The sequence below is a fragment of the Mesoplodon densirostris genome, chromosome 18 (assembly GCF_025265405.1).
Source record: "Mesoplodon densirostris isolate mMesDen1 chromosome 18, mMesDen1 primary haplotype, whole genome shotgun sequence".
In the NCBI taxonomy this organism is placed as follows: Eukaryota; Metazoa; Chordata; class Mammalia; order Artiodactyla; family Ziphiidae; genus Mesoplodon; species Mesoplodon densirostris.
The window spans coordinates 52,281,042-52,302,824 of record NC_082678.1 but is presented as its reverse complement, the minus strand read 5'-3'; the positions used below and the strand labels follow the sequence as shown (position 1 = coordinate 52,302,824).

The window sequence follows — 21,783 nt, the reverse complement described above, 5'->3', positions numbered from 1 at the left end:
ACATTCTGGCTGAAGTGAGAAGGTTGGATTTAACATGGGGCGTGTGTTAAGTGGAACTCAGTCTCATTTTACAGCCAGCCCGTTCCAGAGACCAGGTCCCGAGGGGCCTTCCCGACTAGCACTTCCCGCGGGGAGTCCGCTCCCGTGGCGCCCCCTGCAGGCTGACAGCTTCTTCCACCGCTTTCCCCTTGGTGGAGATTCCTTCCCACATTGTGACTTTATTAACTCAGGCCTCTGCGGCCTCCCCTGGAATTCCACATCAGGGCGGCTAAACAGCACATCAACGGTTACACATAAAATGCTCATCCCTGGGGCGAGTCCCCCACAGACCAGGATCCGGATCCGGCTGGCCTCTCCGCAGGATGCCTCCCCATATAAAACCCAGACCAAAGCCACCTCGTGATTCATCATCTTTCCTGTCCTTTAACTCATGCCATTCCTTCCTACTAGCAAATTCTCAAGAGACCCACTCCTCGTGCCTTCGTTCCACCGCTGCTTCTGCTCAGACCCCTGGGGGGCCCAAGGAGACCAATGTCCTTCGGGGGTTGAGAGACTCCCAGGAGACTGACCCCTGCCCTCATCTTCCTGGTGTGGGCAGCCCCAAAGTCCTGGATCAGACCAATGCAGCCCCATGATTTGCTGCAGCAAACAAATCCCATGCCTACCTACGCTTAGAAAGAAATCACAAAATCCAACAAAAGCAAACGTTGACTGGAATGCGATGAAGATCAGTCCTGGCCATAGCCCTGCTCTGTGAGCGGGAACACACTCGAGGCCCTAGGTCCCCTCTTCACCCTCTCCTGCCCTCGCTCCTTTGCATACACCCCTCCCCAAGATGCCCAAGCTTTCCTGCTCACACTAGAAGTGCTGAAGGAAACAAGAAACTGCAGGGGGGGGGGTGGAAATAAGACCATACATTGTTTATATGTATTTGGATTAAGGAAACAATTCACAAGCCATACAAAACTGAGACACATTGGAAAACTCAAAGGAAAGGACCGTATCTACTCCCAGACACCTAGAACAAAACATCACATGAAAGACCCAGAGGGTGAGTTTCCACCACGTGTCACCAGGATGGAAGACTAAGGTTTCCCTGCAACTTCCACAACTGTCTCTCCCACCAGCACAGCGTTTGTTCCCGCAGCTGAGACCCGAGTGCAGGTGTGTTTCTAAAGGCTGGAACACGGGGCCCTCACCACCCAACTGAGCCAAGCCCAGAGCCTGGATTCTGAAAATCCAAACCCAAGGCCATCACCAGGGACAGGTAAGCAAGGCCCACTTCTAGCCCGAGGGAGCTGTCGAAAGGGTCCATCCATGTCCTCTCTTAAAAGGCATCCACGGGAAAGGATGCTGACAGGGACCTGAGCGTGCTCCCGCCCGAAAATCGTGTCTTTGGTTGCCCAACGCCAACACGTGCCTGAGACTGTCCCCAGCCTCCTTCCCCTTTCTTTTAACCCTTCATGTACACCCAGGTGAACGCTGCTTATTTTTCACTGTCTTAAAAAACAAAAAAAGACAGAGAGGGAGAGGTAGGTGAGCAGGGATGGAGAAGTTTGCAGGGAACTCTCAAAACGCCAAGAATTCTCAGGATGAAGGTCGCCCCTCCAGCTCCTCCACAAACCTGAGTCCTTGGGACACACTGTGCACAAGCCTCACACGGGCTGCCGGCTGGGGGTGGGGGGGCTCGTGAGGGGCCCCTACACGTTCCCCCCATACGCTCCTTCTTCCTCTCCGAGCTCAAGCACCTGGCCTGAAAGGTGGCCGAAGAGGTTGGTGAGGCATTTGAACTCCTGGAAAAGATCGTAATTTTGCTCCCACTCCCAGGGGGAAACAGGGATGCGGTGGAAGAGCCTGTCTCACTGGAGTACTTTTTAATCCTGGTCCCCAGAGGTAGAATCATTTTATCCAGTATCTGAAACACAAGCTTCTAGCTCTCATCACTACAGTAACTCCTGACCGCCGACCTCGCCCCCGCCCACCTCGGGGACCCTCTGCCCCTCGCAAAGGGACCACAAAGTGCAAGGACGGCTCACAGCGCAGATGGCGCCTGCGGCCACGGCCCACGCTCACCCCTTGCTGTGCACATGGCCTCCCCACATACACACCAGTACACGTTACACCACCGTGGCCAGAGACACATTTACAGTGTGCGTGGGAGCCCGGCCTGGGCCGCATCCTCAGGCAGGATCGGGCCCTTAATCCTGGGGTCCAGGGGCCCCGAGGCCGCTCTGCAGCCCCTCGTCTCAGTGTTTGATCTCGAGGATGGAGGGATTGTGGTCCAGGATGGCAAGGATAATCTTGTCCATGTACTGCCTCAGCCGGAAGTTGATCTCCTCCTGCTCTTTTAGGGCTTCCATGAGCTGAAGGGAACGAGAAAGAGAGGTGAGAGGCTGGGCCGGGGCTGGGGTGTGGGCAGTGCCCCAAGACCAGCCTCAGCGCTCGGAGCCAGGGCACGCGTCTAGGGCGTCACACCCAGGGAGGGTTAAATACGAAGAGGCCCAGGCCACACCCCCAGAGAGTCTCATATCACTGGCCCATGGAGGAGTCCAGGTATGGGTGATTTTCTGATAAAGGTAGAGAACACTGGCCAGAGGCATTTATAATCAGGAGTGACATCCAAAGTCCTTAAGACTGCCAGCTGTTTCCTCTGCCTGGAATGTCCCTCTCACCACCCTCCGGCCCTGCCATTGTCCTTCTCCAGGTCAAATCCTGCCGTGTCCTTTAGGCTGTAACTGAAATGCTGCCTCTGCCCGCAGGCTGGAGGCTGGTGCCCGGCTCACATGGGAGCTCCTTGAGGCCCAGGGGCCAGATCTTAGCTGTGTGTCCCAAGCACAGGGTAAGGGATCAGTGACTCACGATTCGTGTTGAAATCTGGGAATTTCGGAGGCCTGATCTTTCATAAGCACACCCCAGTGGGGCAGAAAGAATGGGCTTTGCAGCTAGAGACCTGGGTCCCTCTCCCTCCGTAAGTTGGGTGATCGTGTGTCCTGATCTCCCGATCTGTGACAGGCAGGTGTTCAGAGAGCCTTCGAGTTCTCAGAAGATTAAGTGAAGACATACTGCAAGCAGGTGCCCAAGAAATGCCAGCGTCCTTCCCCTCTTGACTTGGGGAGGGGTCGTCTAGCCTCCCCTGGATTATAAGTTGATGAAATCAACTGGCCATTTCGGCACGTTCCTGGCAGAGCGAAGACTCAAAACTCCGTTCTGCTCCCAAACCCATGCTCCTCCCACCACGTACAGGAAATCAGAGCGGATTTAACTCCACCCGCAGCCTCCTTGCCTCACCACTCTACCCTGTCACTCGGGGTCACTGCAGATGGGGACGTCGAGGGGCCAGGCCCTGGGCAGCCCGAGGCTTGTCATCGAGACAGGTGAGATGGGGCAGGACTCGCAGATGCGGAGCCAGGCTCCACGGCAGAGCCGGTGGGCACATTACCTCATCACGAGAGGCTGTGTCTATTTCCGCAGCCAGCGACTGGGCTTTGGTCTGGGTGGCAAAGAGGTTCTTCGCTTCGTAGAGGCTGAGGCTCAAGATCTGCCCGTTCAAGTCGTCATTCTGATCCCGCAGCTTATGATTCTCCTGGGGAGGGGGACAAAGGCAATACCAGCTCCCACCGGAACCCACTTCTCCGCATCCACCGCGCCCTGACGGCCACCAGCACCCTCTCCACCCCTTGGGCACGTGACATGGCCCGTTCAGGGCACCCACAGATGACGTGGCGTCTGCCACGCTTGAGGGGGATGAGGGTTGGGTCCTGGGAGGTCCTGGGGGTCTGAGGAGGAGTTAACAGCCCTGCTCAGGGAGCCAAGTCTCCAGACAGGGGCATGGCTCCAGGCCACCCCTTCCTCCCTGGAGGTGGGTGAGCCAGAAGAGGGGCCCCGAAGGCCCTGTGTGAGGACACCGCCCACCCAGTGGCTCCTTCTCCAACACTGGCCCTTGGTGAGGAGAAGTGATGCTCTGGATCTCTGGGCTGGCAGGTCAGCTCATCTCCGTGGCTCCTCCTGCAGCCGGGCTCAGGAATCCCGCTCTTGGGAGTTCTTTCCAGGGGCACCCTCGCTCCTGAGTACAGCAGGCCCAGCACTGTCCTGCCCAGACCCTGGTGACCAGCCCTGCACTCTAGCTTTTGCCTAAAGGTTCCTAACTGCTCACACTTGGGGCCTGGGGCGCCCCCTCGTGGCTGAGAAGGGCTGGGGTTTAGGATTGCTGTGGGAGCAGAACCTCCAGCACCTCTGCTTCCAGGGGTCGGGGCGGGGGGGGCGGTGGTCAACTCAGAGTTCCTGGGTGCAGGCTTCCCGCACCATCACGCCCTTGCTGGGTCACTGCCCTATCCTGATCCCGCTTCCCCCACCCCCAACTAGTCTCCAATCATGGGAGTGCTTCCGGAAACCATCTGAAATGGAATCCTGGGCACGGGGTCTGCTCCTGGGAGAACCCAGCGCAGCGAGGCACTGCTGGGAGGCTGGGTAGAGTCTCCTCCCACACCCCATGCGCCCAGGACAGAAGACTGGTGTCTGCTTCTTTTCACGGATGCTGAGCAGAGCCCCTGGGATTTCCAACTGCCTTGGCTGAGCTGTGAGACGGGGACCAGCAGCCCTGACGAGGGTGTCGGGAAGAGCAGGCAGTTTCGTCGGGGAAGGGGGCGCTACGGCTCTCGGCCCCTCACAGGAGACCCACCCGGAGGGGACTTGGACACCTTATCCCGTGGGTCAGAGGCTCCCAGGGCCCACCTGCTTGAGCCGCTTGACCTCATGCTCCAGCTCCACCTCTCGGGCCCTGGCATTGAACTCGCCCAGGCCGGAGGATGAGCCGCGGCCCCTGCCCGGCCGCTCACAGTCCAGCTTGTACATCTGCAGGTGCTCCAACTCCTTGCGCAAGTCCTCGATGAGCTGCGGGGGCAAGAGGCTGGTTGGCGGGAACAGGGGCGCGGGGCATGCGGGAGTGGGGGTAGCCCTGGCACCTGCCGGCCCGGGACCCACCTCCTGCGTCGCCTCCCGCTCCTTCTGGAACTCAAGGCGGTTCTGCCGCAGCTTGTCCATCATGCGCTTGTAAAGGTCCATCTCATCCTTGAGCCGCAGGCTGGTGTCCTCCAGCCGGTCGGACATGCGCTGCCGCTCCTGGAGCCGGGGAGACCGGGGCAGGGGGAGAGTTCCCAGGGGGCCCGCTGTGCCCCAGGGGCTTTGCTGGGGGCCGGGGCAGCCACCTCAACAAATGGGCCATCAGATCAGCCCTTGGACAGAGCCCTCCGAGGCACGGATTGAAGAAATGGCCAGATCTCCTAGGAGTCTAGAGACACCGCTAGAAAAATCTCAGGTCTTTGAAGCCCTTCAATGATGCCAGATGGACCCGAATAAGAAGGTAAGATGCCCTGGACTTCCCTGGTGGCGCATTGGTTAAGAATCCGCCTACCAATGCAGGGGACACGGGTTCGAGCCCTGGTCTGGGAAGATCCCACATGCCGTGGAGCAACTAAGCCTGTGAGCCACAACTACTGAAGTCTGTGAGCCTAGAGCCCGTGCTGCACAAGAGAGGCCACCGCAATGAGAAGCTGGCGCACCACAAGGAAGAGCAGCCCCTGCTAGCTGCAACTACAGAAAGCCCGTGCGCGGCAACAAAGACCCAATGCGGCCAAAAATAAATAAATAAATAGAATTTTAAAAAAAGAAGGTAAGACCCCAAACAGAAGCTAACCTCTTTCTTTTTTTTATTTCCCCCCGTAATACAAGGAAATAGACATTGACTACAGAAAATCTGGAAAATAAGAAATATGGAAAAATGAATGATTATTCATGTTTGATGCCTTTTTTTTTTTTTAGGTAGAGCAATTTTATTAGAATTTCAGAAACTAGAAACTAAAGGCCTCCGATGGCCAGCACAGCAGGCTCTCTGTGGATTTGGCTCAAGATCCAAGTCTGAGCGATGCCTGGACCTGCTGCTTACCTCATCCAGCTTCTCTGTTTGTGACTTCAGCCGAGTCACTGTCGTTCTAAGCTCGGTATTTTCTTCCTCTAATTGCTGCACCCTGGGGAAAGGAGAAGGACAAGAATGTAAAAAATGGAGATTCCCTTACAATTTGAGTTTGCAGCAATTCTCCGCTCCCTGGAGGGTACATACCAGAAATGAGAGAGAGAGAGAGAGAGAGAGAAAGAGAAAGAGAGGGAGAATATGAATAATTGTTCCAAATGGTAATATGGCTTTGAGCTTCCTGTCATCCAAGGCAAAATGGTAAAGACCCTGAGTTATTATTATTTTTGGATAAAAGGAAACACTCGTTTGTGAATGAATAAGAAGATAAGGTTCTTTCTGCATACTGCTTAGGGCCTGAAACCCACCCCGGGGTTGGGGAGGGGGTAGGCAGTGGTATTCTTCTGCTAATGGAGAGAGTCCTCCTGTGGCATCTGGGGCAGGGCCCTCCTGTTAGGATTCACCACTGGAAGGTGACCTTCTCCCCCGCATCTCCCCCAGGGCTCTGCCCTCCAAGTGCTCACTGCAGCTGCCTCTGACGCCCATGGGCAGTGGTTCCTCTGGGTTAATGTTCACCAGGGACTGTCCAGGTCAGTTTTCAGTGACCTGAGAAGAGGGGTGGGTGAGTTGGGCCGTTGGCCAGTGGCACCAGGACAGTGCAGGGCCACTTCTGGTAGGGCATTCCCACTCCTTCCCACTGTCATATCCTCCTTCCTTCGTGGAGAGAGGGCTTCCTGGCCCCCACTGCCCTCTGGGCTCCCCAGGAGAAGCCCCTGGACCAGGGCCTAAGGGGAATTCAGACCGCCCCCCCACCCCCCGACGAGGCCACCTCTCTTGAGGCACAAAGCACACTGCAGACTCTGGGAGCGCTGCCTGCAGCGTCTGTGGGAACAGCGCCCCCTGGAGTTGGACAGGGTTAGGGGACAGTGCTCGGCCTCGGCCTTGGTCCGCACTCCCACGGTCTTCTTCCACCACCTGCGTCCCAGCCACCTCTCCCAGGCCAACCAACTGGCCGGCTGTCAGAAGCAGGCAGAGAACGTGATGCTTAATGAGGTACCTGCCTCATTAAGAAACAGATGCAAAACAGCAGCTTCTAGAACACCCGTGGAAACTTAAGATGAAGCCCTGGTTGATAAAGGGGACAAAGCTGGTCTCAGGCACCGGGGAGTTGGGAGGTCTCACCCAGCTGCACAGGGGTCTGGCTCACCAAGTTCCTTTGGGCCTGCTTGACCTCAGCAGGCAGGGGACCACCTGCCTGCCAGCTGTGAGGTACAAGGAGGGAGCCCACCTCCCAACCCACCCTCCACCCTGGCTGGACCTGTCAGACTCCGGGGGCTCAGCTCAGAGACCGGGGCCACAGGGGGCCTGAGAAGAGCAGGGGCAGCCATCCTCTCTGCCAGGGGCCCAGGGGGCCTCCCTGGTCTGTGTCGGGGGAGGGCCTTGGCATCATCAGAGCCCTCACCTGTGTGCAGTGTTCTGACGTGCATCAGCCGACCTGCCTTCCTGGTCACTCTCCAGGGAGGGCTGACAGATGGATACTGAGGCCCAGAGAGTGACCGAGTATGTCCAACGTCATGGAGCTAACGGGTGACCAAGCCAGACTCCCAGGTCCGTCCTCCTCTCTCTGCCTGCCGCAGGTTCCAACAGCCATATCTGAGGCCCAGGAGCAGCCCTGCTTATCCTTGGTCCCTGGGGCCTGGGGTCAGTGTGCCCAAGTGTTCAGGGTCGGGAAGAATCTGACAGCAGGGGGCGCTCCAAGCCTGGACATCAGACCCAGTACAGGACTCAGGGCAAGACCACTGTGGGTTTTTTTTTAACCTATTCTTCTACTGATAGACAAGCGTTGTTTCCAGTTGTACCTACTAGGAACATTCTTTTACCTGCTTCCTAGAGAACCCATCCATGTGTTCAAGTATCAAAAGGAGATTTACAGGAGGCTTCCCCTTGGGGCTGTTTTCCCATCCATACAATGGGAACGGCGCCCGCCCACAGGGTGAGAGCTGGGTGTGAGGGCGCATCAGAGGGCGGAGGGCACTGGGCCATCCGGCGGGCCCACCTGTTGTTCAGCAGCTCGATCTCCGTGCTGCGCTCCCGTTCCAGCTTGCTGTAGGCCTCACGGTGGCGCCGAGCCTCCTCCTCCAGGGCCTGCTCGGCCGTGGTCTCCTGATCCTTCACCATCTCCTCCAGTTCGTGCACCCTGAGGAGAGGGGCAAGGACTCCAGTGCAGGGCAAGCTCTCGTGGCCTGACTCTCCTCCCCCCGACCCAGGCTGCGACCACTGGGAGCCCCGGACCCCAAGACCCTGACCCCGACTGTGGGCTGGCAGCTTTGCTGACAGATGAACAAGGGACCCCACGGCATCTAAGGAGAGGCGTGCCAGCCACATCCGCCGCCCGAGCTGGGAGGGGTAGCCCTGGCAGGGCACAGAGGGGCGGCCTCGCCACAGTGGATCAAACAGCCCTCAGGCCTCACCTACTCTTTTTGCTCCCTTCTTTCCTAGCTGGTCCCCCTCTGATCAATAGCTCAGCTCACTGGGCACCCTGACTGCAAAGATAGGCACATCCTGGCTGGTGGTGAGCCTGCCAGAGCCGGGTAAGGCCAGGCCCCACTGTGGACATCGTAACCCCACTACTGGCGGCCTAGTTGGTATATCAGTCTGGGGCACCTTTCACTGGCAACAGTCCCTCCATGGAGCTGAACTTCTGGGGTGTACAAGAGGACTCATCTTTGGGCGCTACAAGGTTGAGGACCAGACCCTGGACGGGGATCAGTTTACCAAGTTTTATGCCGTCCTGTGAGGACTACACCATACACGCACCACCGCACTGAGTCACGGTCAGTGGGCCTGCTGGATGGAGGGCGCAGCAATGCCTGGACCCTTCCCCACTGGTGGCAGGTGTGAACCCCCAACTCGCACCAGCCTCTCCCTCTGCAGAGCTTCTCCCCCAGAAGGGAGGTCAGGCTCTCATCGTTGTGGGACTGAGAGAGACAGGAAATGGATCCCAATTCCTCCCTTTCACCCGAGCTGGGGCTGCAGAACTGGGGGGCCGAGGTCAAGCTCTGCCCGTCTCCCTGTCCCCAAAGACCTGTCCTCCTGGGCACCCAGAGTGGGCAGGGCCCACAGCCAGGGGCTGACGTATCACAGACCCTCAGAGCTAGAAGGACCTGCAGGTCACCCACCCCATCTCACGCCGCCCAGCTTCTCCTGGGGGCTCAGTAACACGGACCACCCTCCATGCCCGCGTCTCAGCCAAGGCCGGGCCTGACCTGTGCACCAGCTGTGTGTTCTCCTGCTTCAGCTTGCTCTTCAGGTCCCCGTTGGTCAGGCTGTCATTCTCCAGCTCTGTCACCTTTTTTTCCAGAAAACTCACCTACCGTAGCGGGGCAGGGGTGGGGCGGAGGAAACCTTTAAGTCCACAGGACTGAGAACCTAACGATGGTGGGACTGACGGCTAGGACCCCCGCGTGACTGGGTGAGTGAAGCGTCGTGCTGGGTGGGGCCGGGGGTGGATGTGCCCGTGTGATCGGGGTCACCTATCCCCGAGTCCTGGGCAGGGACAGGGTCTCCCAAGTCCCCAGCCAGCCGCCAGGAGCCCCTCCCCCACCCCGGGGGCACGCCCGTGTCGTGTCCCTGCCGCCCGCCCAGGCCCACCTTCTCAGTGAGGTCGTGGTCACAGGAGTCGATGCTGTCCCGGAACAGGTCCTCGGTGCTGCCATTGCTGCTGCTGAAGTTGCTGCTGTGCATGAGCTGCCTGCACACAGTGGGGGGAGGCATGTCTGGCTGCAGGGGCCCTGGGGAGACTGGGGTCCAGACGCAGGCGATGGGCTGGGGGAGCACCCGGGACCCCAGGGAGGGTGCCCTCACCCAGTCAGGGGAGAAGAGTGGCCTGACTTCTGAACCCAAGAGATCGTCCTGCTCTGAGGACGGCAGACGGGGCGCCTGAGCCCCGGCAGACATGGCCAACCCATCAGAGCCCTTTCCCGCTGCGTCAGTACGCTGTGCACACCGGTGTTCCAGCCGGCAGCTGCCACAGACCAGAGCTGGTGGAGGAGCCACCACCCCTGGCCCCTTCCACCTGGAAAACCGCCCCGTGCAGGCAGCCTGGCACCACAGCCCCGGCAGAGGGCCTGGGCCCCCTGAGACCACCCAGCCGGCTCCCGCTATATCTCTGGGGACCCAGGTGGTAGGCAGGGGGAGGGAGACCCACCCAGGCTTTGCAGGACGGGAGGACGGTGGGTCGGTGGGTGGGACAGGAAACGGGCACTGCTGTCCAGGTAACTCTTGCCTGAGGCAGAACCCAGCCGCTTCCCCCTCCCAGCCAGCAGCCAGGGTCTCAGCCAAGAGACTGTCCCACCCCAGCTCCTGGACACTTGCTGGCAGCTCCCAGAGCCCTGGGTGTGGAACTGGGGCGAGTCTGCAGGAGAGCGGGAGGGGGACCCTGGCAGGCCCAGGAGGTCAGCTGTGCAGGACTTAACCTGGGGCAGAGGGACCAGCTCCGGCAGGGACACTCACGCCCCATCTCTGCCAGCGGGAAGCCCAGGGCCTCTGCTGGTAGAGCTGCCAGCTCCGGAGCCCAGGGAAAGGCACTGGCAGCCGTGAGGGCGGCTGTGTCTCTCAGGGCACCCCTGGTGTGCCTGCCTGAGGCGGGGGCAACGGAGGGCTTGGAGAGGCCGCCTGCTGCCAGAGGGGCAGAAGGGACGAGGGATGGGGCTGGCGAGGAGGCCGGCCCCACGTCCTCGCAAGCGGAGCTTCCTCTGCCTGCACCGCCGGGGACGCCTCGGCCCCCTCTGCACGTGCAGATGCACGCAGGGCACTGGCTGGGTCTCGGCTGCTGGCACAGAGTCGGCCACCCTGGCAGCAGGAGCACAGTGAAAGGGGACCGCGTTCAACCCGCACTACCCTGAGGGAGGCCTTACCGTCCAAAGGCTGTGCTAGAGATCTTCCGGTTGGGGCTAGAGACAGAGAGGGGTCGGGGGAGAGAGGGGGAGAGAGAGGAGAGGATGGTTGAACAGAGAGGCCTTTAGCCCACTCCCTCCTCTGCCCCGGCTGCAACAGATCAAAGCGCGGGCGAGGCTTTTTCCTGCCCTCACTCATCAGCTTGGCCCTGAGAAGCAGCCCCCGATCACCTGCCAGGACAGAGCGGAGCCGCCTTCCCCGCTGCTTCCCCCTCTGGTCCCCACCCCACCCCACCCGCCCCTATGCTGGGCCCCGGGGCCTCACCTGTTGGCCTTCAGGTTTTTCAGTCGGGCTTCCAAATCATTGAGCAGGTTGATTTTCTTGCAGCACTGAGAGCAGTAAACATCCAGCAATTCGCTGTTGTACGCATGCCGCGTCTTCCTAGGGGTCTGCCCCGCGCTGGGTCACGAGAGGGAAAGAAATCACCTTCTGAACTGCTGTCCAGTCTGGTGCCCTGCCCCGTCCTTCCGAGCTTATTACTAGATTCTCTAAAACCTGTGCGGTGTGTGTGTGTGTGTGTGTGTGTGCGCGCGCTGGGGAGCGGAAGTACAGCCATAGATCTCCCTCCTCCAGCGCTCTCAAAGAGAGGAAGCCAATGAGTTGTACCCATTTCACAGAGAAGGCAACTGAGAGCTAAGGTCAGAGTAATGACTCAGCTGCGCGGAAAGGTATCAATACGCCACTTGCAGCCTTCGGCCTTCCAGGTTGGTTGTGTTTCTTCCCCAAGACAGAAGGAAGGAGAAATTCCAGACCCCCAATCAGGGTGCAAAGGCAGCACCACCCCCCGGCACCCCCCCCCCACTACAGGAGCAGGGCCCAGTTAGCTCACGACTCCGCCAGCTGAACCCCCGCTAGGATGAGGCTGGACTGGTTCTGCCACTTTTCCTGGACCCCAAATGCCACTCCAGACCAAGGGGCCACCTGGAGGACACTGACGACCCCAGGTCCGAGTAGACGTTGGTCCTGGTCTCGTCGTCGGGGCAGGGGCTGCTGGGGGCACAGTCCACGTCATCCGCCTCCCCGTAGTCTTCAAACTGCTCCTCGTTGCTGATGAGTGAGGTGGTGGAGTGTGTGGAGAGGTCCGACGTGGTCACGGACGGAGTGTGGCCCAGGGACCTGAGTGTAAGACAAGGGTCGTCTGTGAACGAGGCGCCACCACAGCCCGTGGGGCCCAAACTGGCCACACCTTCCAGGAGGTCCACGGGCGCCAAGATACCAGGAGCCTGATGAAGCCTGTACTTCTTGACCTGGTAAGCGCACTCTAGGGACCTTATCCTAAGGGAAACACCTCACCACAGAAAAGGTTTCCGCACGAGAGATGTTCAAACCGATGCCCTAGAGCAGCCAAACAGTGCTTACAGCTTAATGGTGTACGGACAGCTACACTGAATTAGCTGTTAAATTATACTATATATCAGTAAATGAAATGGTCACATAAAGTATGGACTCTCAAATCATTGTGGATAGGTTTGTAAAAAATACTGGAAGTAATGTGGAAAAATTAAAAGCGAAAGTTTTTTTTGAAGAACGTACTGAAAATTAAAACTAAAAACTAAACAAAAAAATTATTTTGAAGTTTTAAAAATTAAAACTAAAAATTAAACTAAAAGTTAGATATAAAATTTTAGACATAATAAGTCTAAGCATGTAAAGGGTCTACACAGAAGAAGGTAAAGCAGAAAATAAAAATATTTAAATGGTAAGAGGTCCTGGGTTTGGGTGGTGGGACCACGAGTAAAGTAAGTTATTTGCCCTTCATTCTCACTTTTCCTCCCTTTTTCAAGTCCTGTGTAAGTGCTTATGCCCCAACAATGAATGAGGTTTAAAAATAAACAACAATGAGCCTGTAGGCAGGATGCTTCTCCTAGTCCACAGAGCGGATTTCTAGTCCAAAGAAGCCTAATGCCACAGAACACAGGTCAGAGACCCCAGGCCTCTCACGGGTGACCCAGTGTGGCCTGGGACAGAGTCAGTGCCTGGCTGAACCCTGTCTACAACCTAAGAACAAAGAAGCGCAACTAACTCATCACCTGCCAAAACATATCTTCCCTTGAGTCGTTATGCAGCAGTTTCTGTGTATCCTTCCTCATAAACTGGGATCTCTCCAACCTACTGATAAGCCTGTGCACTCAAAGAGTGGGAAACAGTGATTTTAAAACTGTGCCCCAGAGGAACCCTGGTTTCCATCTAAGAATCACAGCATTAATGACAGGGCGCTGAAGATCAAGTCGCTGGGTATCTCCACCTTATTTTATTTATTCACTTATTTATCTGTCCTTGGGCTCCTTAGCACCCCGGGTTGAATTAGTCACATTCCTCACTTCTTTCTCCTGTAAATTTTACTAAATCTCTCGGCATCTGCTGCTGGCTGCCTCCTGGGGCCATGACTGGCCCCAGATAACAACTGGAATGATCAGGTGGCAGATGATTAGCCATACGACCAGCTGTCCTGGGGCTGGCTGGTCACCAGTGCAGCGGATGGACCGCCCCCGGGAAGCAACACGGATGAACAGCTCCAAAGGGCCCCTCCTCAACAGTGTGATTCCCAGAGACCCCTGGGTTTGCGAACCCCTGCACTGAGGAAATATGCTAGGTTGAAACATATGAACTTGCCTTTTTCTTGAAGGTCGAACATGATTAAAAATTAACAATTTCATATGGTAAGACTGATACCGGAAGCCCTCTCCTCCCTCTCCAAATCTCCAGCCGTGACCATCACCTTCTCCCGAAACGTGGAGCTCCAGGCAGTTTTAACTCACTTGTCCTCTGGAAGGAACAGGCCCCCGAGCCCTGCATCCTTCTCCTCGGCCCCGCCCGGCCCCTCCAGGCTCCGCGTGCTCTCCGTGGGGCCGTCCATGTCCGACTCCTGGGGGCCCTCGGGTGGGGCCAGCGTCATGGCCTCATCCTCATCCACAGGAAAGAAGCCGGACTCCCTGGGGAGGAGCTCTCCATCAGCAAAGGTGGGGTCTGGCACCTCGCTGCCCTGGGGAAGACAGAGGGGGGCAGCGCGAGTGAGCCTGGCTCCCCGAGGCTCAGCACTGCTCCTCAGAGCGCAAGGACTCCAGCAGGGCCGGGGAAGCCCGGGGAAGCCGGGAAGCCCAGACACTGAAACCTCGGGTATGAGACCCTGGCAGATGATTCACCTCGGGGACCTCTCGTGCAAGGCCAGTGAGGGGTGGGAACCTCCGGGACAGCCTTCCATGGAGAAGGGCCACAGCCAGGCCAGCTGCATTATCCAGGGCACCTGGGCTACTTGGCAGGGTCCCCAACACAAAGTCTGCACAGGAAGCCAAGTGACTCCGAGAAGGCTTCTTAGTGATTAAAAAGACACAGCCCCAATGACAATGACTCTGACGACCTAGCAGAGTTTGATGCGGTGTGATACAGGGACTGCCCAGCATGGGGTCTGCCCCCCACGGTTCTGGGCATGTCAAATAGCATCTCTGAACCTCAGTTCTGGCCTCTGTAAGTTGAGGATGGCGATGGAACCTTACAGAGGGATCGCTGTGTCACAGTAGGACCTCAGTGGATAAGTCTAGGCCTCAGATCTGCCCCGGCCCTGTCACAGCCAAGCTGGGGAGCAAGAATTCTAGGTCTTGCAAGTCTGAGCTTTGGAGTGGTCCTCGGTGCCTAGCACCCTGCCCGGCAATGTCAGCGCACCATAAAGATTTGCCCAAACCTTTTGCTAAAACCATCTTACAGGAGAAGAGCTCTGGCTTTATTCACAGTTTACCTAGTCCGAGAGGCAGATCTCTACAGACCATTTCTCGGGGCTGCTTTGCCCCTGAGGAGGTAGGCACCTTGGAGGTGACAGCCTCTACCTGCTCCCACTGGAGATGTCAACGATTCCCCAGGTTCTTCAGCGTGCTCCTTAGCTAGGGCTGGCAGGGCCCCCGTTAAAGGTGCGTCCTCCAGCCCCGGGACCACAAGAGGAGTAACAGTAACAAGGGCTGTGAAAAGCCTCGGGGCATCTCAGACAAGAACAGGATCAGGGACATCCAAAGAAGGTGGTCAGCGAGCAGCTTGGCTGTGCCCGCTCAGACGTGTGCAGCTGTCCAGGGGGTCTGTCCCCACCAAGACACACGCCAGTGCTAAGAATAGATGGCAATTAATGAGCTTGGCTCCTGACTGTGCCATGACTCGGGCTGAGCACCAGATGGACCAATAAAGCCGGCATCAGGCAGCCAGGAGCCTCTGACTGTGGAGGCCGAGGGGCTGTGTAATTAAACTCCCCCGGAGTGTTCACGCGGCCCTTTGCACCTACGTGTCACTAATCAATCCCACACAGCTCCCAACCTTATCAAATCTTGTGTCCTAAGCGAGCTCTTGTCTGCAAGCCTGAAGCTGTCCCAGTAGAAAGAAAGGGAAACCAACATTTACAGAACCACCACCGAGTTCCGGAGACGGAGCTAGGAGTTAATATATTACCCCATTTGGGCTTCATGGCCCTTCAGGACAGGGATTCCCATCCCTATTTTTTTTTTTTTTTAACAGCACCATGACACCCCCCTGTGTATAACATTAAATATTCCCCTGACAAGGACAGCTTACATCATTACTATTTAATCATTCTGTGCTCCATATCATATATTGTGGATACTCTTCATCTTTTTTTTTTTTATCTTTATTGGAGTATAATTGCTTTACAATGGTGTGTTAGTTTCTGCTTTATATCCCATCCTTATTTTACGAACGAGGAAGTCAAGGCTCAGAGAGTAACCTGCTGGAAGTCCACCGGCCGGTAGGCAGAGGGGCCCACCTGCCTCTGGCCACCGCTCGCTTGGTTCCATTTATCGCTGATGCAACCCACGCTTCACGGATTTTTCAAACCCCATGGGGACCATGAGGAGAGACGCATCACAGGAACACATTACTAATTATGAAGCCCAGGCACTCTGCCTAATGCTGCGACTTCCACCTGCCGCCCCCTTCCGGCCCCCAGCAGGGAGTGGTCCGGGCTAGTGTGTGGTCACCCGGAGAGAGGCCCTCCGTGGAGAGCTGGGGCTCGTGGAGAAGCGAGGCGTGTGTTCTGTTCCTCCACCTGCAGCTTGTCACCCTCCCAGACACATGGCAGGGGAAAGGCAGCACTGGCTGGGAGTCCCTGCTCTGTGGCTCACAAGGGGGCTTGGTCGCTTTGCAAGTGGGTGTTTCTTCTCGTCTTCACAGCCCCGAAAGGTGGGTCTCCTTCCCCCTCTGTGTAGGGAGGTGAAGTGACTTGCTTGGGGCTGCGTGGGAGTCAGTGGTGGGGCTGGGACTGGACTGTGAGTCACCAACGCCCATGCTTTCCCCCTGGAACCGCGTCAGCAGGGGCCCGCAAGAGGCTGCCGCCCACCCTGCCCCCAGAAGGCAGGCGGGGGGACCAAGTGGAGCCCAGCACCTGTGATTAAGCATCTGGCTTGGCTTCTGGCCAACTCATGTCTGCCTCACTGGACACTGAGATACGGAGGCCACGTTTCTGCCAAGCCCTCTGTTCCCAACACCCAACCCATGGTACACAGGTGGGGACCAACCCCCTCACCTGAGGTCCCACGGCGACATACCCATAACTCCTGACACCTGGCCCAAGGCCCTGCCCGGGGTGGAAAGAGCGGTCTTGGGTGGCCTGTCTCAGCCACAGCAGGGGCGGCAGGAGGGGTCAGACACCCCACAGGGGTCCCTCCCTCCCAACTAGACCAACCCCTCCTGGGCATATCTTTACCCTCTGACTAAGCAGAGTCCACACCTGTCCGGCCCTTCACACTTGACAAAGCATCCTGTCTGTCTCCCCCACACACCGTTCACCTCTCACAGCAGCCCTGGGAGGGCTCCGGGGAGTGTACAGGGCAGGATGAAGGATTCATCTTCTCCATCTGACACTCAGGGAAGATGAGACTCGGAGAGGGAGGGGACTGCCTAGAACTTCCCAGCTACAGAGGGACCTGAGACCTGGAGCCAGCCTCCCGACGTGCGGAGTCCCAGCCCCTCACCCACCCCGACACCCCCCTCTGCTACACACGTGTGCACACACGCTCTCGACACGCCAGCCTTTTCCCTTAAAAAACGGCGGCTGCTCTCCCTATGTCAACCTCTTCATTCAAGCCACAACTGGTTGCCCAAGGCAAGTGGAAATTTTAACTACAACTTCAAAACCATTTCTAGTGCAGACAGTCCTCCAACTTACGATGGCTATGGCTCGACCTACGATTTTTTGACTTTACAATGGAGTGAAAGTGATAGGCATTCCGTAGAAACTGTACTTCAAAGTTGGAATTTTGCTCTTTTCCCGGGCTAGCGATGTGTGGTCTGACGCTCTCCTGATGCTGGGCGGCCGCAGCTCCCCGCCAGCCACCCGATCACGGGGGTGAACCACTGATATGCTTACAACCATTGTTTTTCACTTTTGGTACAGCGTTCAATCAATTACATGAGCTATCCAACACTTAATTTAAAAATAGGCTTTGTGCTGGGTGATTTTGTTTAAGGTATTCTAGGCGAAGTTAGGATGTTTGGTAGGTTAGGTGTATTAAATGCAGTTTCCACTTATCTATACAACGGGGTTACATCCCACTAAGATCTGTAGTTTCCCCCCCCCAATATAAATAATATAAAGACAGCTATAAGAAAAGTAACTAACTGTATACCTTGGTTAGTCTGGGATGGTACCAGTTTGGCTTTTTTCCTGGACAAAAGTGGCCCTGTCACCCGTGCTCCTTCCTGGGGGCTTGGGTCCCAGCCCAGCTTCCACTCTCCCTGGCCCTCCAGGGAAGGGCTGAGTGTAGCACTGGGTGGGGTGGGGAGGCAGCGCTGCTGAGGTTGGGGGACAGCCTGCTCTGATCCCAGACAGCTCAGGAAGGGAGGCAAGCAGGGATGGCCGCTGGAAGGTGCTGGAAGGCAACCCCTCACCCCACCTGGAGCCATCATTCCCTGGCTGGGAGAACCAAAGTCACATCAGAAACCCTTCTGAGCCAGTTTCTTTTATATTTTTTAGATAAAGTTACAGAGGAAGAGGAATAACTCATCCATAATAAAAGTACTGTCCTCACGGGGTTTCCAGAAGGCCTGGGAAGATGCTGCACCTGAAAGCAGGGGCTTCCTGAGGCCCAGGTACCCTCCAGTCAGGGCCCTGGGCTGGTCGGGGTCCCCATGGAGCCCCTGTGTCACAGGTGCTTCCGTGAAGAGGAAGAACTCTGGGCAATGTGCAAGAGCTAAAAAGTAATCTGCCTGGACGTGGTGAGGCAGATTCTCCTGTTGCTCCAAGATTCCAGAGTTCCCAGACAAACCCCAGGCCGATTCCCGACAGCAGGAAACTGGGCTGTGGCAGCCCCGGGATGGAGCTGGGGGAAGGTGGGGGGAGGAGGAGGACATCGCTCCACGGGGCACCGCCTGCTCGTGGGCACTTCTCGGCCGAGAACCCCGAGAGCTGCCAGCACGCCCCAGGCCACCTGGTCCACATCCAGACCTCCCTCCGCAGCAGCGAGCTCCTCGGGCGTCAGAGGACACCTGGTGGTCCCGGATCCTAGGCCTGCTGTGGAGGGGGGGCAGGATCAGGGGAGTGGGTAATGGGATTTCACAGAAAAGGGGGGTGTCTGATTTTTGGGGGGGGCCTTTAGGGAAGGGACAGTGTCCTCAGCAGGTAGCTCCAGGCAACATCTGTGGGTGACTCATGTCCCCAGGGCTCTGTTCCTCAGGACCCAGAGCCAGTCCTGCACATGGAGCTCCCTGTCCTGCCAGGGCCACACGGGCGTGGCTGGCATATGTCCAGCGCACTCCAGGTCACCTGGAGGGGCCCCAGGACACCCCTGTGAGCAGGGCTGGGTGACGGTGCTGCTCTGGAGCCTGGCAGACTAGGTTTTTAGTCCTGGCTGGCCTGGCCACTCACAAGCAGTGTGACCGTAGGCAAGTGATCTCGGAGCTCCTGACTCCTTACCTACAGAATGGGGACGGTCACCCCTACCTCAGAGGCTACTCTAAGGACCACACGTGACAATTTTCACAGGCACCAAAGAGCTGGCAGCTGTAGAAACATTCAATCCTGATCCAGCCTCCTTCGGGGCTGCGTGTTGCAGAAGCCGAGCTGCCCCTGCCGCCCATGGGTCCCTGGCAGGTCAGCTGGTGAGATCCCGGACAGACAGGAGGCCAGGAGGCAGGTCATCCTCAAGAGGGTTTCTGGAGAGTTCTGAGGCCCAAGGCTGGGCAAACATGCTCCAGCCAGCCGCTCCGGCACCAGGGTTCTCCAGCCCCCCACCCATGTCTCTGGCTAGGGCTGGATGCCGCCGGCCCGGGCTGGAAGTGGGAGCCTGGAGGCACAAAGCCTGCCTGTGGGGCCGCCTTCTCCAGCCTCAGGAGCAGCCTTCACCCGCCAGCAGGCCCCAAAGTCACGTCTTCCTCTGTAGCAAGTCGGCACGAGCTGAATTCAACAGCTGGTGAGAAGGCCAAGCATCAGTACCCGTGGGGCCCTTCCAGGCCTCAGAGGGGCCAACAACGCCCCACTGGCCACACCCTCGGAGGGGGTGCGGCAGGGCCCAGACTCGACTGCTTCCTTTGGTCCTCCCACTACCCCACCTGGCCCATTTTCCTGGCAGCTGACTCCAGGTGACCTCATTTCCACATTCCCAGGGAGAGGGAAGCCCCTAAAGGGGTAAACATGAGGACTTCTACATCTGAACCCCACAGCCAGCGTCACAGGGAGCACGGGGCAGGTGGTCAGCAACTGGGCCCAAGCTGCACTGCTGATGGTCAGCTGGCAAGAGCCCGGCACCGGAAGCCTGAGGCCTGGGCGCTGATCCCCGCTTGGTCGCTGGTTGGCTGTGACCCAGCTGTTGGATTTCTGAGCCTCATCTAAAAACAGGGATGGAAATACCTACCTGGCAAGATTGCCCTGTAGAATAATAATGCCTCACACCTCATGGATGCTTGGAAACACGGCAGAGAGCGGGGGGCGGAGTGGCGTTAGAAGCAAAAGCTCTGCAGGTGGACTGACCGGTTCAAATCCTGGTCAGTCCACCTGCACTGCGCTACCAGCTCTGTGCTCTTAGGTTTACTGAACTTCAGTGCCTCAGTTTCCCCATCTACGGAATGGGGTTAACTATTAGCATTAAATGAGTTGGTACATATTCTAAGCAGCAAGTGCTCAAACCTGAGCTATTATTATCTTCATTGTATTGAGAAAAGACAGCCAGGGGTGCATGCCGGCCTAGTGGTCTCTCTCCAGCCCCTGGGATCCTATCCCTCCGACCCCGGTGGCACACGGTGTGAAGGCAGGCTGGGTGCAGCTTCTGGAAGCCAGACACCCCGTGGTGCAAAGCCGGCCCTCCAAACAGGCCAGGTGCCTCTTTTCTCCCCACCAGGGCTGTCTTCTGCCCACTGTCTTGGAAGGTCTCTCTGTGCATTAATTATACCCTTTATTAAGCGTTAGGATGAGATGCCGCCTGGGCGAGGGAGTCCGCGAGGCTCCCCGGCTCCGGCTCTCCACCCCCAGCCCTGGCAATGGTTCTGCTCCCCAGGCAGTAATGTGGAGCCAAAGAACAGCTCCATGGGGACAGGGCTGGGTAAAAACAGCTCGCGCGGGCACATCCCAGCTTCCCGTGCTGCCAGGCACCAGCGGGCACACGTGGAACCCCACTGCAGGGAAGGTATGGGGGGAGGGATGGACACAAACTAAGCCCAGGCACGGGGAGAGGCCAGCCTACCGCCTGGCGAGGCTGATCAGGCTTCAGGGGACTGGGGGTGTGGGCAGTCAAAGCCCTCATCCACCCTCCCAGCCAGCCAACAGCCCAGGAACAGTGATAGGCCCGGTCAGGGTCTTGCTGCATCTTTCCCCAGGTAGCAGACGATTCAGGTTAAGGAGCTAACTTGTTGGTGCCAATGCCCCAGGTGCACAGGGAGGGGATGGGGTTACCTGGGCCAGGATCCACTACACACCACTGTGGCTCAGCAGCTCTCATCAAGCAGAGATGGTGGCAGTAGAGGTGAGCAGCAAGGCAGGCTGTCCCCAACTCCCGTCCTGAAGCCAGGCCTTGCTCTGCAGGCGGTTGGTGCTCATCAGTGGCTCATAGGAGACTTTTCAGCAGAGGGTCGCCCGGGCGCCAGTCAAGGGGTGAGGGTGGGAATAAGAGGGATTTAGGGGTCCACATAGAGGGGCTGGTGCCTCAGCCTTGCCTTCTGAACAAAAGCAACCTTGACTCAGATACGAGGCCTCAGCTTGCCCGCAACAGGGCCAAGGGCACACCTGGGAGCACCAGGTCACCCAACTATTAGAGGTTATCACCCGTCTCAGCCAGCCCTGGGGACTGACCTCACACTGTGAGATCAAAGCTCTGCAGCCCAAACTTCCCACTCTGATGGGGAGGCCAAGGTCAGGCAAACAGATTGCCCCCCGCAAGGCTAGAGCAGAATCCCCTCTAGTTAAGCTCCCTCCCAGGGGTGGGGCACCCAGAGCAGCTTTCAGGCTGTCTCCTCCCAGCCAGGGGCTCCAGGATCCACCTCCTGAACCCTCACTTCAGGGAGAGCACCACCGGCAGCTGAAGACCACCCCTGACTGGGTTCCTACCCAGGAGTGGATCTCAGTGTAGACGCCCCAGCAGCTACACTACTTTTATCATAAAGTAGACCCACAGATCCCAGGAGGGGGACAACAGTGACAACAGGATTTCCTCAGGAGCTTATTATTAGTCTCAAGTGGGAAACACTAAGAGGGTTTGATTCTCCCATCACCCCCTGGAGGGAGGTACTAAACCAGCCCATTTTGCAGATGGGGAGACTGAGGCTCTCGGGCAAACTTGGTTCAGTCCAGGATCTGGCCTCCACCAGCTGTGGAGCCTCAAGCTGGTAACGAATGGAAGAGAAAGTCATGCTCCTGTTTCTCAAGAACTCCCATTTACATA

At 57.5% G+C, this 21,783-nt stretch overlaps 1 protein-coding gene across 1 annotated transcript in view; it reads right to left on the bottom strand.

Annotated features, from left to right (window-relative positions):
- Nucleotides 1-1,215: 1,215 nt before the first annotated feature.
- Nucleotides 1,216-21,783, bottom strand: part of RAB11FIP4 (RAB11 family interacting protein 4) — a 117,056-nt gene continuing 96,488 nt past the window's right edge. The window contains exons 4-15 of the mRNA XM_060081564.1: nucleotides 13,681-13,904; nucleotides 11,843-12,037; nucleotides 11,186-11,320; nucleotides 10,882-10,917; nucleotides 9,617-9,716; nucleotides 9,232-9,335; nucleotides 8,022-8,162; nucleotides 5,942-6,023; nucleotides 4,981-5,118; nucleotides 4,732-4,890; nucleotides 3,440-3,583; nucleotides 1,216-2,363 (exon numbers count right to left, since the gene is read on the bottom strand). Of these exons, the coding sequence (XP_059937547.1) occupies nucleotides 2,247-2,363; nucleotides 3,440-3,583; nucleotides 4,732-4,890; nucleotides 4,981-5,118; nucleotides 5,942-6,023; nucleotides 8,022-8,162; nucleotides 9,232-9,335; nucleotides 9,617-9,716; nucleotides 10,882-10,917; nucleotides 11,186-11,320; nucleotides 11,843-12,037; nucleotides 13,681-13,904 (1,575 nt within the window). The 3' untranslated portion in view covers nucleotides 1,216-2,246. The remainder of the gene's footprint in view (nucleotides 2,364-3,439; nucleotides 3,584-4,731; nucleotides 4,891-4,980; nucleotides 5,119-5,941; nucleotides 6,024-8,021; nucleotides 8,163-9,231; nucleotides 9,336-9,616; nucleotides 9,717-10,881; nucleotides 10,918-11,185; nucleotides 11,321-11,842; nucleotides 12,038-13,680; nucleotides 13,905-21,783) is intronic.